Source organism: Talpa europaea (assembly GCF_964194135.1).
Source record: "Talpa europaea genome assembly, chromosome: 4".
NCBI classification, from domain to species: Eukaryota; Metazoa; Chordata; class Mammalia; order Eulipotyphla; family Talpidae; genus Talpa; species Talpa europaea.
Window position 1 is genome coordinate 27,654,734 of NC_140070.1, and position 16,046 is coordinate 27,670,779.

General features: G+C 35.8%; 2 protein-coding genes across 2 annotated transcripts in view; one reads left to right on the forward strand and one right to left on the reverse strand.

The window, feature by feature from the left end:
- The window catches only part of GFM1 (G elongation factor mitochondrial 1), a gene marked incomplete at both ends in the record, with an annotated part of 37,286 nt that extends 22,606 nt beyond the window's left edge, over window positions 1-14,680 (forward strand). Inside the window, 5 exons of the mRNA XM_084231689.1 lie at window positions 8,834-8,996; window positions 10,582-10,726; window positions 13,481-13,641; window positions 14,343-14,396; window positions 14,549-14,680. Coding sequence (XP_084087815.1) covers window positions 8,834-8,996; window positions 10,582-10,726; window positions 13,481-13,641; window positions 14,343-14,396; window positions 14,549-14,680 — 655 coding nt within the window. The remainder of the gene's footprint in view (window positions 1-8,833; window positions 8,997-10,581; window positions 10,727-13,480; window positions 13,642-14,342; window positions 14,397-14,548) is intronic.
- Window positions 64-5,024, reverse strand: LXN (latexin; the record flags this gene model as incomplete). Its single annotated transcript, XM_084232066.1, has 6 exons — window positions 64-162; window positions 391-453; window positions 2,316-2,452; window positions 2,725-2,902; window positions 3,898-3,960; window positions 4,896-5,024. 6 exons carry the CDS (start codon window positions 5,022-5,024, stop codon window positions 64-66), a joined length of 669 nt encoding a protein of 222 aa, XP_084088192.1.
- Window positions 14,681-16,046: the final 1,366 nt, after the last annotated feature.

The window sequence follows — 16,046 nt, forward strand, 5'->3', positions numbered from 1 at the left end:
GGCTGGCATACATATTATTAATAAACATGTTTACACTCCATCCAGTGTTAGGGTCTTCTTCGTTTATTCCAGTTGTGCTTTCTTTGGCAGACGGCTGTTATGTTTTACTTTAGTACCATATTGTGGGTGCCAGAGAACTTGCATTTGCCAGGGAATAATCTCCTGCAAGTGAAGAAAACTAATGCTATGATAAAATTCAGAAAACATTTAAGAGACTAGCGTTATCTTATAGCTTGTTAGTGACAAGGCGATCTTCATAAATTGCTGCAAGTATAATATACTTGAACCTGGTGCCTATTTGAACTTACATGAATTCAAATTTTTAGGCATACTCTGGCTATACAATACCTCAATTTTCAAAACTGCAGCAAATAAAGGTAAATATTTTACCTGAGATGCAATGTCATGAAGTAGAACAGTATAGTCTAACTCAATGAAGTCATCATTTCTTTGCTGTAACAAAAATTAAAGTAGTGTTCAAAACTTAGTAGTGTTGGCAAAAATGATATTTTCATTTGTAGACTATTATATTCCATTTAAGTAAAAATAAAAATTAAATGACTTAATTTATTTCTAAAAATTATAATTTTTCACTTATTACTCTGAAAAAGCATTTGCCCTTTGTGTTTTTATTTTCCAAGTTGTGGTAGCTACTTAAGAACATTATAGTCTATAGTTGTTGTTCATGATTCTTCAGTATTCCATTGTTCAGAAAAGCATGAATTTAGAGATAAACTACTAAAGTGAATGTTTACACTTTAAAAAAGTTTTATAATAGAAATTTTTCTTCAAAAAAATTGAACCTAGAAAATGTAATCATTGTTATCTGATTTTGTAATTAAAGAATTGACCTGCATCAGTTAATGCTTTGGGTATAAACAGTACTTATAGCATCAACTATAAAGAAATATTGCATCCACATAGTTTAAATCCTTAGTCATGGGCAATTTGCTGTGCTCTACATAAGGTTCTGTGGATCTTTTAATCGATGTATTCAAGCCAGCCTAAGGTTCCAAGGGGCAGCACAGGCTCCTGTGGCTTCTTTGGTTATAGTGTTTTATAAATATGGCTGCAGGGTCAGGTAACAGTCTGCATTCTCTTCTTAGGGCATCTTGATATAATCTTTAAGATAATTTTTCCAAGAAAAATTGGAACGGTTTCTTAAATGTTGGATCTTAATATGAATGTAATTAATGTGTGTCTATGTGTATAAATATATCTATAAAGGTATAGAATAGGTATAGACTGAAACTAGTTAAATTCTGCTGAGAATTTCATTAACACTTTAAAAAACCACAATTTGATGGAGGGTTGGTTACGGAGTTTTCTTTCATAAAACTGTTGGCACATCTTAGGCATATTTTGCTGTTAAAAACAGGGCTTGAAAGTCATGATTATGACTGGAGAACCTTTGTCATCTGGGCTGGTTAATTATTTGAATCCCCAGTACTCCTATAGGAATGTTGTGACCAAGGCTGATGTTTATAAAAATGCATTAGAAAAAAAACTTTCTTAAAATGTTGTAGTACTATTTGTGCAATAATATTGTGTTAGGTATTTGGCATCATATTAAGTACTATAACTGGGTATCCTGCCTTCCAGTGCTCATAGGTAATTTAGCCTAGTGGTTACAAAAACCTGTGGAGTAAAGGTGCTCCAGCTGCTTTACAGTTTGTTACCAACAAGCTGAAACACGTCAACTGGAAAGTCCTTCTCTCTTTTGGAGCTGACTAAAATGTATCTTGTGGTGTCTTTGCACTCTTGGTTTTTTAAATTTCCACTTGATACTACTAGCTGACATTTTTTTCTTTTTAACCTTTTATAATACTAAAACTAAATTCAAAGATTTCTTTTTATCTCAAGTTTCAAAAGAGGTGGTTAGATATAGTCAATTCAGGCAAGAAAACACAAGTTAGCAACAAGATAGGAGATTGCAAATTATGACTAAATGGCTTATAAAAGAAAATTGTATACAACAAGCTGTACCAAGACTGAGATGCTAATATCTTGTATGGGATGATCTGTGCTGGGGGATGTCTCTAATTAGTGACAGCACCACCATTGCAGTAGAGGGAAAAAAGCAGAGGTAGTTTTAGTAGTGCATGACAGTAACAATATTTAGGTTCCCAAAGAAAATAATCCATATTATTTATTCACTCTCTTAAAACTGTACCTTCACCTCCTTTAGCACTGATTGTAACTTAAGTGTTTTAAACATAAAATGACTAAGGAGGCATTAGTCATCCGGTTATGAATTGTAAGACTGTTAATAAATATTAGCCCCTTTAGAAGAGTATTTTATAAAAAGTACTTACCACTTGCTTGACAGTTTGAATTTTTGCCATTTTATACCATGTGTTTTCAGTAGAATTCTGCCATATGATATAACCACAGGCAACCCAGGCTAAGTGTCGAACTGGCTTCATTTCTGGAGCTATGTTTCCAAAACTGTCTGGTGGGGTAAAAACATTTGTATGATTATTTATACAGAGAGTATTAATCTTTAAGAAAATCTGAATTCTAAGTCATGACTTAATTTTCCTCAAATGTGTACAGAAAATAATTAAGCCATAGATCTATAAATTTCCGAGGCCTTTTTTTTGTTGGCGGATTGGTAATATTTAGCAATAGCTAATATATTTCCAGCATATTAACCATTTTGAGCATAGATAATTGATTTTGATCTAAACATTGAGGGGAAAAAACCATGCCATAATCATATACCTGGGATATTTTCTGCCTCTAGTGGTTCCTTCATGGACTTGAGTCTTTGATAAAATGTGTTATCTTCTTTATCTGGATTTTTTCCAATTTCACCTTCAAATGTGAAGTTAACTTCCGGTGCTGTATCTTGTCCTACTGGAGGGTAAAGTACTTCCGCTGTGCAGTTCACTGTAACTTGCTGTTTGAAACATTTTGTAAAGATCTTTATCTGTAAATGGCTATCCATTACTAAGTTAATATTCTTCGATATATAACACTTAAAAGCATTGGCCCACTAATGGTGGTTGTTCAAACTTAGGAGTACCTGTTTCCAGAGATATCTAATTGGGCGTGGCCTAGTAATTTTCTTAGAGATTTCTGAAATAACTTATTAGGTCTTGTAAATTATCTTTAACTCTGTATTTCAATATTAATGGAGTGTCCTTTTGCAAGCTGGATTTCATTCTGACACTTTATACCACCCAGACCTTGGTTACTCTTATTCTCTGCTCCTGAAGTAACAAAAATTTTCTCAGACCCATATACAACAATCTATTTAGATATAAAATTAGAAAATTGTGGCTTTGTAAAGATGACTGTCTGGCAGCTCAAATGCCTTTTGATGAATCTCCTTACATAGGCCTGTAGCGCTTCTGAATTATGCTCAATAAAGGGCAGGCTTTTTAAATTTCAAGATGGTTATGATGCAAATTGTAATTTCTTCCTTTTAAGCTAATCTCATTAATAATTTAGCAGGTGCACACTTAAAAAATTTTTCTCTGCCTCATTACCGAGAGATCCTTAACATAGCTATTGGTTGGTCATTCTAATCTAAATGCACTTGCTTTCTTTAAATAAATCAAGAGCAATGGGAAAAGGCAGAAAAATGATGATGACTGAAGAGTAAGTTGTTCATCATAAGTACAGTCTGCCCTGTGAGTATATAACATTTTTAAAGGGAATTTATTTGAACTGAAATAGTCTGTTTTCTTGATAGTTCAATAGAAGTACTTCATGTATCTCACAGCACACACAGAATAAAAACTGGTCCTTGTGTGATCAGTATTTTTTTGAGGCAGGATTTTCAAAACAACTTAAAAGAACAACAAAAGTAAATTAATCTATGATTTGATCAGCAAAGGTGATCTGGAATATTTAGAATCAAACTTTAATAATACAGGACATTTCACTTACTTTTTGGATAATTTCTTCCACGGAAAATTTAAGGCGATACTTGTGTCCTCTTCCTGGAATATCCTAAATTTAAAAAATGAGCTGTTAATAACAGTAACTCAAGTCTTTGCATTACTAGAAGAATCTATTTTCACTTAGTTTTTGGGGGGAGGCTGGCTGATGGGCTTAAATTTAAAGCCTTAGATATTGAAAAAGACAGATCAGCATGTACATACCATTAAATGCCCTCTAAGGTCATTTTGGATGAGAACAAAAGGGTGAATAAAACCATATATAAACAAAATGGGTTACAGCTCACTTTCAGTCAGCAGAGGACTTCAACATCTGGATATGTGATCCTAAATTCTCTACATAAGAAATTTGGAAATAACTTTTAAATGGAAGATGACAATTAGGATTCACCACTGAAAAGATTTTTCATAAAGCCCTGTGTACCCAGCAAATAATGTTTAATGAAGGTGAATTCCGCTTTAAGCAGATTACTACAGAGTGGTTAGAGACGTTGGTACTGTTTTTAGTTGTAACATAATGGACTAGCAAAGTGATACTTTTAACAAAACATATCTATTTCAATTTTGAATCAAAATACAATTGAGAGGTTATATGTAATTATGGTATTGGGTGCAGTTTTGAAATAATATCTACTCCCTCTCAGTTCTTAAAGACCGAGAGCAACTAAACGTATGTGTCACATAAATAAGGATCAGTCTCAAATCCATTAGATTTTAGTAAGTGGAAATTAATTTGTGATTGCTGAGACCTTAAAAACATTTCATTTAACCCTTTGAATGGTTCCGCAAGTCTCAATTGGGGAAAGGGAAATGCTGGTCCTCCTTTAGAACATTCTCCCATTTCCTGGTACTTACGCCTATAAAAGCTGTATGGCTGGCTCAGTCTTCGCTGAAAACAACAGCCGTGGACTGTGCCCAGAGGCTAGAATGTCGTTGGTCCCCATTAGTGCTGCCTCCCCCCAGTACCGCGCCCTTCCACCGACTCACCTCCAGGCTGGCCTGCTGCACGGTGTGCACCAAGAACACCTGATGGGGGGAGCCTTGCTGGTAGTTAATGCAGCTCTCTGCCACGGAGGCTGCCCGGGAGGCAGGGTAGTGAGTCGGCGGGATCTCCATGCTGGGCTAGGGTTGCGTGCCGGCTGGGCAGGACAGCTTTAGAGACGGTGCCAGGGCGTGCGCACCCGGGACGGTGCTTCTGTGCCGGTGTGGTCCGAATGGGAACCCGGCAGCGCCCAAGTGCCGGCGCGGTGCCGCCAGACCTTCTCCCTTTCCTTCCCTGTCTCCCCCCGCCCCTTCCCTCCAGGAAGCTGGCTTCCTCCGCCCCGCCCCGGACCGCCCATGCCGGGCTGGGGGAAGAGGGGCGGGACCTCACCCTTTCTACCTTTCCCCAAGCGCGGAAGGGGCACTTTCAGGTCTAGCCTTTGTGGAGGTTCCTGGGGCCACCGGTTTCTCTACACCAAGAGGGCCTGGTTGCCTTTTTTGCAGCCGGGAGCACCACTTTTTGCACCACCCCAGTGTCAAAAGCGGGCAAAGTGCAAAGCTGCTCCCTGGGTAAGCGGGGCCTTAACCCTTCCCACCACTTAGAGTCCGGGAACCGGCTTGCTTATCCCCAGCTTTCTGTTGGGATGGACTGGTTTTGCCCAAATCAGGACCTAAGGTTGCAGACTAGAGCATTGTTGGGAGGAATATGTAATAGGGATCAGGGGGAATTTAAAATGCACCTGGGCTCCCTCTCGGCTCTCTTAGAAGGATGAAGTTTTGATATAATACCTTGCTTCCAACTTTGTGAGTTACTTTGAAAGTTATACCTTTTAAGAAATAAAACATAGTTTAAATCGGGTAGTACATTGATGTAGCTTCTAGCAAAGCAGGAGTTTTTAAAGCTGCTTAAGCAAGCCTAGACTTTTAGCAGGCAGTACTTTTTTTTCACTCTCCAGATTTAATTACCTGTGTCACTATTAGAGGAATTTTATGATATTCTTTGAATTTGCTCTATATCAGAATGCTAAGGTTCCTTTTCATCAGATAAAAGGCCAAATCTTCACTTTAGCTTGATGGCTTTGAAACAGAAAAGTTTTTTACTGTTTTCTCAAAAATGGGTTTTTGAAAGTTCTTTGGGTAGATATGCTGTGTTGCTTAAAAAAGGTAAAACATTACTTGTGTTACCTTCCTCTGATGCCCTATTGATGGTGTTTATAAATAGTCTTCCTTGGAGTAAGTAGATCTAAGAAAATAGTCAGCAGTAGGGCATTTCCCTTCTCTACTATCTTTGTTAGCCAAAACAGTCACTAGGTTTTGAAAGGGTTACTTTTTTCCCTCAAGGCTTTTTCTAAAAAATTAAAGGTTGTTTTCTTTTGGGGAAGGTGAGTCATTCATCTGTGAGCCCAGCTCTCAGGTTGTCACTGTGTGTGTTAATTGTTTGAATTATGTGCTCATTTGATCATGTACAGCAAGGAGTGATTGAGTATATTTTAATGATACAGAAAGATCCTTTTGCTGACAATAGTTAACATCTCCTGTGCACTACAAGTCAGAATTGTAAGAATTATAATGTGAACTTCCCTGATAGTCACCATTTTGAAGCTCTGTGAATGCAATTACCAACTCTGTGGATCAAGGCCAGTAACATAGGCTGTGGTATCTGAAGGCATTTACTGAAGGTACACAGCTAACCTAGGTTCTTTTAAAAATAAAATTATTAGATTAAAATAATTTGACTTCCTATTTAAATATCAAGTAAATAAACTACATTAAGAGACTTATTCCTAAAAAAAAAAAAGAGAGAGAGAGAGTCATTCCTATATTTGAATCCTTGTGCTCTTACTAATTTTACTAAAGTATCATGTATGGGTAGTCAAAAGTCTACTATCCTCATACTTGAATAATGCATGGGTAACCATAGGTAACAGTTATTCTGAGTCTTTGAAATCATATAAATTGTATTATAATTTTGTATGAATGTGAACATAAAATTAAGTGTAGACACCTGTAGCTTGCAACTTTGGTAGTCAAAGTAAATCCACAAAAGAGAAACAAAACCACTACAGTTCTAATTAACATTAATTTTAACGAGAGACTTGATGCTTTGCCAAAACTAAATTGCCTTTTACAACATGCAATGGTCTGGCCACAAAGACATGGGTTCTTTGATCTTCAGCATGTCTTTTAGTGGTCTGTCCAGTGGCATCATTTCTGTTTGAACTATTGTAAAATCTGCCTTTGTGCAGCGCCCTCTAACGATTTTTGAAGTGAATGCATCATTTGCTGCTTTGATCATCTTGTAGTCAGTCGTACTTGTTTTCTAGAAAAAATGATTAAGAGCTTTGGTCTTGGTGCATATTTTGGCTTTGGCATACTCTGTATCCTCTTTAGCTACTCTGACCTTCAGATTTCTCTGCTATAAAATGGTGATAAAAGTAGTACTTGTCTTTTGAGTTTGTGCTGAAGGACTCGTAAGACAATTCATAAAATGTACTTAACACAGGCCTGGCACATAAAGGTTCCTTACTTGGCACCGGCTTGATTTTAAATCCAGATGTGGTCTTTGAAGCTGTGTGGATCGCTCATGATGAGTTGGTCACTCAGGGCAGAGCTGTCCAAACAGAATTCTGTGAAGTGACAAACGTTCTGCAGTTGCTCTGTATAGTGTCACTCTCCACCTGTGATGTTGACCACTTGAATGTCACCAGTGTAACTTAGGAATTGAATTTTAACTTCGTTTCATTTTAATTAATGTAAATGTGAATAGCCATGGTTGGTGATGACATAGAAGACACTGACCTACAGTATGTTTGTATAAATGTTATATTTTTGTCAAGTGGAACATAAAATTTAAGATCTCAGAGAATTTGCGCATACCTGAGAATGTCAGTGGGCAACAGTTTTGAAATACCTTCAGGAAGTCTGCTTTCCCTCTCTCAGTTCTGATAGCTAGGTTTTTTTTTTTCTCCCTCCTAGGATAATTAACCTTTCAGCATTTTGGCTTTCCCAGCCCACCCTGAAGCTCTTGGCATTGAAAGATTATTTAAAGGCCACAGTTCATCAGGCACATTCACATGTAGGCGCTTTATGAAATCTGCTTATTCCAAGCCGGCATCTCCTATCAAAGTTGATAGTGACTTCTTCTAACTCATCACGGGCCCATATATGGAACACACACTCATTATTGGCCATGTTAGTGCAGTTATCTGAAGACAGTTTTGAAAACCTCTTACAGCTTAAAGGAAGAATTAACCTTGTATAAGGGTTAGATGCTTAGGAAATACTTTTTTAAATGAGATAGCAGCCTACGTTTACATAAGCTTAATATGTATGTGGAGAGCTCATTCTAACCTATTTATGTTTCCATTGGTGGTTTGAAATAAACACTGACTTGTGTCTATATATACTTGAATGAATTGTGTCTCATAATTTTGTTATTAGTCACTTTCAGGTGTAATTATTCTACCTGATACTCCCTTTTCTTATTACTGTGTCAGTCTGTAATGTCCAAGTGGTAAAATCAAATAAGAACTATTTTCAGGTAACTGTCCTCAGTTGTAGGGATGTAAGAAGAGAATACTGTATCCCAGAGAAGGGAGGCACGCATTCCAATAGTGGATAAGCTCTGTGGAATGTAGGTTACAAGAATAAGAACCTTAGACTATTTTAAGCACTTGACTTAAACTTTTCTAGAAAAGTTGGCAGAATTAAAGGAAACTGGATTTCTGTGGTGGCGTCACCTCTCTCCTCTCCAAATAAGAGCAGAAAAAAAAGAGGATTCCTTTTTAAATAAATTCTACAACAGAATTTCATAGCAAGGCTATCATTTCAAAGAAAAAAATAAAAATGATGGAATTTGGTTTTTCATTTGAATTAGAAATTACTTCATTTTGGTAATTACATAATGCTGTGTTGATTTTTCCTCCCTCCTAAATCATTTTCAGGTTCGATTTTACACATAAAAAACAATCAGGTGGTGCAGGCCAGTTTGGAAAAGTGATAGGTGTACTGGAGCCATTGGACCCAGAGAATTACACTAAGTTGGAGTTTTCAGATGAAACATTTGGATCAAATGTTCCAAAGCAGTTTGTGCCTGCTGTAGAAAAGGTAAAAAAAACCCACAACTTTGTTGCATTTTTAAAATTTAAAACAGTTGTTATGTGTCATTACTTTCCTGTCACGTTGTCCATGATTCATTTTAATCACAGTCTTGCTTTTTCTGATTGTTAAGTTTCCCATCTAATTTGGAATCTTCATTTCATTAAATCCAAGAGCTGTAAATATATGCTCTGACAATGATGAGGAGTCATTCTGTTACTTATTCATGTTTATTATATTTCTCTTGATAAACTGAAATTTTCATAGATAGTATTCACTAGTAAGGATTTCTGGATATCTTGGTGTCCTGTTGAGAATGATTTCCAATACCCGGGAGCTGCCCCAGTCTCTTATTGGTGTCCATGTTCTTTGTGAATCACTGTGTTCAGAGCCAGTTTCTTTACTTGTAAACTAGAGTGAACTACTTAAATCTGAACGCTTCATAAAATTGAGGGTCACAGTAGAATTTTGTGACATTTCTTTGGGAATTCGGAAGTTCTTTGCAAATATAAGGGGTTAATGTTTTGTTTGTTTTTTAGATTACTTGCTTTAAGGCTTGTGAATCTTTAGCAACTGTCTACCTTTAGAGATTGAGATTTTCAGTCATTTTTTAACCTTTTAGCTTAGAAATCTTATTAACACATAATTTTGGTTTCACTATTGGGAACATTTTTTGGTGGTTAGTTAATCTGTCTTTCATTGTACTTTTATTTTAAGACAGTATTTTGTTATTCACACATTTTTGAATAATTTTTTGTTCTGTAAAACTAGTGTAGGTGGAGAGCTTAGATATTTTTCAATATACAGAGTTTGCAGTTTTGAAATGTCAGAATTAGATTGTACTATATGTGCAGCCATGTGATTGTCTTGCCCAGAAAAACTAAATTGAATTGTAGGAGCTCTACAAATACTGTATAAGTGACTGAATGAAAAAGAACTGCAGGCTTATCAGATTGTGTTCTTTAAGTGAGTATGGTTTTTGTATATCAGTTTAGATTTTTTATATCAGTTAAACCTCAGTGAAGGTGATTTTTGCTTTTTTAAAAAATTGCATTTGGAAAAGATGAAATTTACCTTTTAATTCTAATTCTTGCTTATATCATGTAATACTAAAGCTGTAATGTTGTGATCTGCTGCTGAAGTAGACACGGCTGTGATAGGTATGTTGTAGACACTCAAGATACAACTGCTGAATAAGTGTCTGTTTTAATGGAGGTTTTTTTTTTTTTAGGGAATTCCTTAGACATGCCTTCCTGTATTCCTCTTTGTAAATGAGTATCATGCTGTCTCTGTAATGGGTTATGAGAGCTGGTAATTCCTGAAGATGAGATTGTGAGTGTTAGCACTCACAGCGTCACTTTTCATCCTGCTCAGACCTTTAAATGATGTGCTTTTGTCAAGGGATGTTCACCCAGATGCCACATAAGAAAACTTAAATAGCAAAGCTGTTTAATTAAAACTTTGTTTTTGAGGAGTGAAGTATAGCATCCATAAAAATACTGAATTTAGGAATACTGATATGTTTGGGGGTTCTAGGGAATTCATCAGTGTGTGAAATCTGCCCACTCCAGAAGTTGTGTTTATTCATTAACAGGGGTTTTTGGATGCCTGTGAGAAGGGCCCTCTCTCTGGTCACAAACTCTCTGGAGTTCGGTTTATCCTACAAGATGGAGCGCATCACATGGTTGATTCCAATGAAATCTCTTTCATCCGAGCAGGAGAAGGTGCTCTTAAACAAGGTGAGCTGGGTCTGTCCCCCTGGCAGACCACAGGACCTTGGGACAGCATTGTATGTGCTCTGCCTAGAGAGCACTGGGCAGCACACCAGGCACAGCTTCTCGTTCAAACACTAGAGAGCAGAAACAGACATAGATTATTGCGTTCTCTTTTGAAGAATTAGAAACCTACCTTCTTCCAAATTGTCTGCTTATTTTTCATCTTTAAATTCATAAATAATCCATACATAGAGAAGACAGAAATGCTCAGAATTCTAAAAATATTTAAAAAAAAAATTCAGACTATTTTTAGTGACTTACTCAGATGTCAGGAGATCCTTAAAATCATCAATAATTTTTTCATTTGTGTTATAGGCTTGTTTAGGCATCTTGATGATGACAAAATGTTTTGAAAGAATTCACAAACCTTATTCAGTTTAGATTTCTTGTTAAATGGCTAAAACTGTCCATTTTAGTACTTTTTTTTAAATACACAAAGCATGTGTATTTAAAGACTGATGAACCAGAATAGTCATAACATATCATTTCGTAAGCATCCTATAAATCAGGATTGTATTGATTCTGTATGAATTTTAGACTTTATGCTGTTTTGGTCTATATCTATGACCAGATGTAGGACGATGGTTGGAGAAGGTTGCTTCTTTTTTGCTCAGGTTGCTGATTTCCTGTCTTACTTAAACTAATGGAAGCCATTAATAATTTGTGTTTCATTCTGTCAACTGTGAAAGGGAGACTCCCTTATTTTCTGTATGCCTGCTCTCTATTAAAAATGCAGTTGAAATCTGTGATACAGAAATTCTGTCATAATCTGAAGATTGTTTTAATAGGAAAAGGAGAGATAAAGTCATGTAAATAAGTTTTTACTAGGAATGATTTAGATTAAAACACCTACTGCTTGCCTCTTAAGTATTTATTTATTACAATAAATTTTAAATTGACAATTTAGTTGTAACCACTTTATGGACTTTTCCCAGCTTTAATGATGTATAATTTGCAAAATTGTGAGACTTGTAACTAGTGATGGTTTGAGATATATATATATATATATTAATACAAATTAAAAAAATCACTTATCCTATGCTGGTTCTTGACTAGAAATTGGTAATTTTCCTGAAGATAGAGGTTACATACAGGCAGATACTGAATAGATTATAATGTAACAAAGATCTTCTTCCTTTTTACAGGCAAAAGATTTATATAGTCTGAAGAGAAACCAGAGTATGAGATCCATATCTTTGTAATCATTCCTGTGTGAAATTTAAATAAATTAGATGAGCACAAATTTGCCAGAGAACTAGATTTCAGCCATTTCCTCACAATCTCTCTGCCATCTGGCCTGATGTTATCAACATCATTCCTAGTGGGCTGAATGGAAACATTAGTACCTATTTCTACATTAGGCTTAAAAGGGCCTATTTTTACCTTCTACTTTCAGAAGCTACAAACCACATGAATCTGCTTGGGGAAAAATTGCTTTTGGGATTTGACTGTCCTGTGACTGCTGAAAGAGCCCCGAATGCAGTCTCTCACATGGAGTAGAAGTAGACAAAGGCATGAATAAGGCCAGATTCCATGGAAGTGAGTCAGGAAGTAGATGTAGGAAGAAAGAGGGAGTTGAAAGGCAGGAGCAGGGTGAGTCGGTATGAAACTGAGACCTGGACAGGCTTGTCCTCAACACTGAAGTGATGAACTATTCCTTCCTTTTCATATAGGCTCCTTTCACTATCTAGCTGCTTGTCATTGACCTACTAAAAACATTAGTTTTTAAGTAAATCTTAATATACCTGCTCACATCTCTTTTCTTGAGTGTCTTCCATATTCACTGACATTTGTTTAAATGCAAGGAAGACTTTAGGTAACCCAAGAAGTTGTATGAAACAACTATTTCTACAGTCCAGAATTGTTAGACTGTAGTTTCAATGTCTGTCTTAGCCATTGAAGCTAAGGTATTGTCATTGTTCAGCCTAGAAAAGGAAAGACAGTTCTCATGTGTGACTTGGTTATTGCCTCTTAATACATGAAGAGTGCCCTCAGCTCCACTCCTGCCCATGAACAGTTAAATGTCATAGTTAAAATTAATTGTCTGCTGGGGACCAACAAGAAATAGGTTTGCCTTTGGTCAGAAACTTTACAGGTAGTGTCTTTACTCCTGAAGTTTTTCAGAAAGAATAAGTAACCTTCAACTGATTGTTTAGATAGAAAAAGACTTGTGGAGTGATGTTTTATTCTCTGCAGTTTAATGATTTTTCAGATTAAAAACATAATGGAAATACTAGAAGTAAGTGTCTTTTAGAGATTTTCTATTTAGGAGAGGAATTGTTCTTCTACTAGGAAAATGAGCCCAGATCAAAGATTTATTTAAAGATTTATTTATTTATACATACAAGAACTGGGGTACAGGCCAGAGGTGTGGGGGGTGAGAGTATTCACCAGCGACAGAGTGGGGAACAGAACAGGCGGATTGACTGAACAGGTACATTGCTGAGGGGAGCAGCGGGTGAGTCAGGAGAGGTCTGCTGTGCCATGTGGGATGCTCTCAGGCCAGCCGGGGATCAAACTCGTGCTGCAGTGGCTGTAAATAGCTTCATAGGTTGCGTCTCAACCCCTTGTGCCACCAGGGAGGCTCCCAGATCATATATTTTAACCTCTTTATTTCTCTTTGTACCTGTGGGAGAGCACCATGTCGCTCTCTTTTGTATATCTTTATAGAAGAGAATTCCAGTTTATTTAAAACATAATTTTTTTTTTTTAATTCAGCCTTGGCAGATGCAACATTATGTGTTCTTGAACCTATTATGTCTGTGGAAGTTATAGCCCCAAATGAATTTCAGGGAGCAGTGATTGCGGGAATTAATCGGCGCCATGGGGTAATCACGGGACAAGATGGAATTGAGGACTATTTCACATTGTATGCAGATGTAAGTACAAGTGGTCACTCTCTTGTTTTTAATCACCCATAGGAGGAATCAGATTTGACTTACATATGCACGGTAATTTCTATATAATTTGTTGTAGAGCAACTCTTGAGTGTAAAAGCTAAAAATAAGATTCATGTAGACCTTTTGTGAATGTCATTTTTTTACATGTTATAGTTTTCTTTCTCAGTATAACTTTGCTTGCATAACTACTTTCTTGTGTTATCTCTAATTTATTTTGGGATATTTTATTCTCTGCTAGTACTTTATTTGATTTAAATCTCAGTGGAGAAAGTGTTTATCACATTACATAAGGATCGTAGAAGACACTGCTACTCTTAGTATATCATTGAGGTGTCTATAGGAAAGTTGTATTAACATTTTCACAGAAGTACTTCTAAATACTTGTGCTTTGACCCAAGAGTGGAATAGGGGTGAGGAGGGAGGCTGCCAATGGTATCTTCTCGATGAAACTGGAAGATTTGGTTTCTAGTTATGACTCAGATAACTCAGGGTTTCTACTTTGAGTAAAAGCAAAAATATGTTTCTCTTTGGCTTTTAATTATTTTAAACCAAGAATAGTTAGTAGAAACCTAAATTTAAAGGAATTAAATAACTAGGGCTTTTGTATTTTTCAATAAGCACTGATAAAGTATTTTGTTTTTTATTTTGAGAATCTGTAATTTTATTGTTTTTATTTTTAGGTCCCGCTAAATGATATGTTTGGCTATTCCACTGAACTAAGATCATGCACAGAGGTAAGAAAGTATTTAAGCCTTAATTCAGTGCTTTTCAAGAGCCCACCCTACTAAATGATTAAATTTGTGAAATCTTGTTTTGCATGACTTTACTTGATAATTGTTAAAAAACCAACTCAAAGACTCTGCCCTTTTTTGTTTTAAACTCCTAGGGAAAGGGAGAATACACAATGGAGTATTGCAGATATCAGCCATGTTCACCATCCACACAAGAAGACCTCATTAATAAATACTTGGAATCTACGGGTCAACTTCCGGTAAAAAAAGGAAAAGCCAAGAACTAATTTTCCTCACTTTAAGTTAACCGACTTAAACTGAATCTGCAAGGTTTAGATCCTTTAATAGATTCCAGTGGGATGAATTCAGACTGAAATGGGAAAATTTAGAAGCTCTTCCTGTTATTTTGAGGAGCTTTTACTGTATCTGGTGTATGTCTCTCTCTCTCTCTCTCTCTCTCTATATATATATATATAGAGAGAGAGAGAGAGAGAGATATCTCCATTGATTTGTTTTTATAATTCAATGAAGAATCTCAAAATACTACTAAAATATATTTAATATTTATTTAAGGGGGAAAGAGACTAATTTCAATTAAACCTCTAAGTTTAAAACTTGTGTAAAAACTTCCAGATTTACCATAAGAATTTTCAACAGAAGAGCTGAAAAAAATACAAAGAACCACCATATAACTTCCACCTAGACTCCGTAGTGAACAATTTTGTTGACAATTTGTTAGATATTAATTTTGTCTTATTGTCCATCTCTGTCTTGTATTTGTATATTTTTAATTTTTTAAAAAATTATTGTTTTGCTGAACATTTGAGTGAATTGCTTCTATCCCAAAACTTCTTGGAGTGTTATCTCTTAATGGAAAGGCATTTTTTTGTGATTGGGTTACATGTGATTTTAAGAGTGGGTGTTTTTCAGATTCTTCACTGTAATATTAAAAGGCTAACTAAATTTCTGGCTTTTTATATATAACTGATTGCATCAAATTGTGGCTTCTGCAAACTTCTTGTTTCTTGCTCTTAGGAATACTCCTGAGAGTATAAAATGTTACTTTCTTATAGACCTATGGAGTGAAAAATGAACCAATTGGGTATGCTATTCTTGTCTGTTCATCTAATGTTTCTGCAGCTTTGAGTAATAAAATATTATTTGCAGAATGGCTGCCAAGTTGATTTCATTTTCCTAGTAAATTCTGGTTCAATTCAAGTCTGTTGGAATTTATCACATGTTCATTGAGATTGTGAAAGAAATGTTAAGCTTTGATTTCTATAATAAGTTGGACTTTCCCAGGCAATTCTACCATATTGTTCAGAATTGCTTGATCCAAAAATCATTACTTAATGTGATACGAACAGATTAGGGATCACAGAAATTTAGGTTGTTATTATAATGCTTTTGACACTGTTTTTGATGATTAGGAAATTTCAATTAGAAGAGCTCATTTGGTTTTGGAGTAACTTAATGTAGTGGATCTGTATTTTAGCAAAAGTATTACCACATAGGTGGAGTATCTGATGAGTTTCCTCTAAATGGTTGTTTTTAGGTACTTAAGAATACTTAAGCTCTCTAAATCAAGTAATGTGGGGATGACGCATGCAAAGGGCTAGGGTTCTAAATAGAAACATAAACTTGATCTACTAA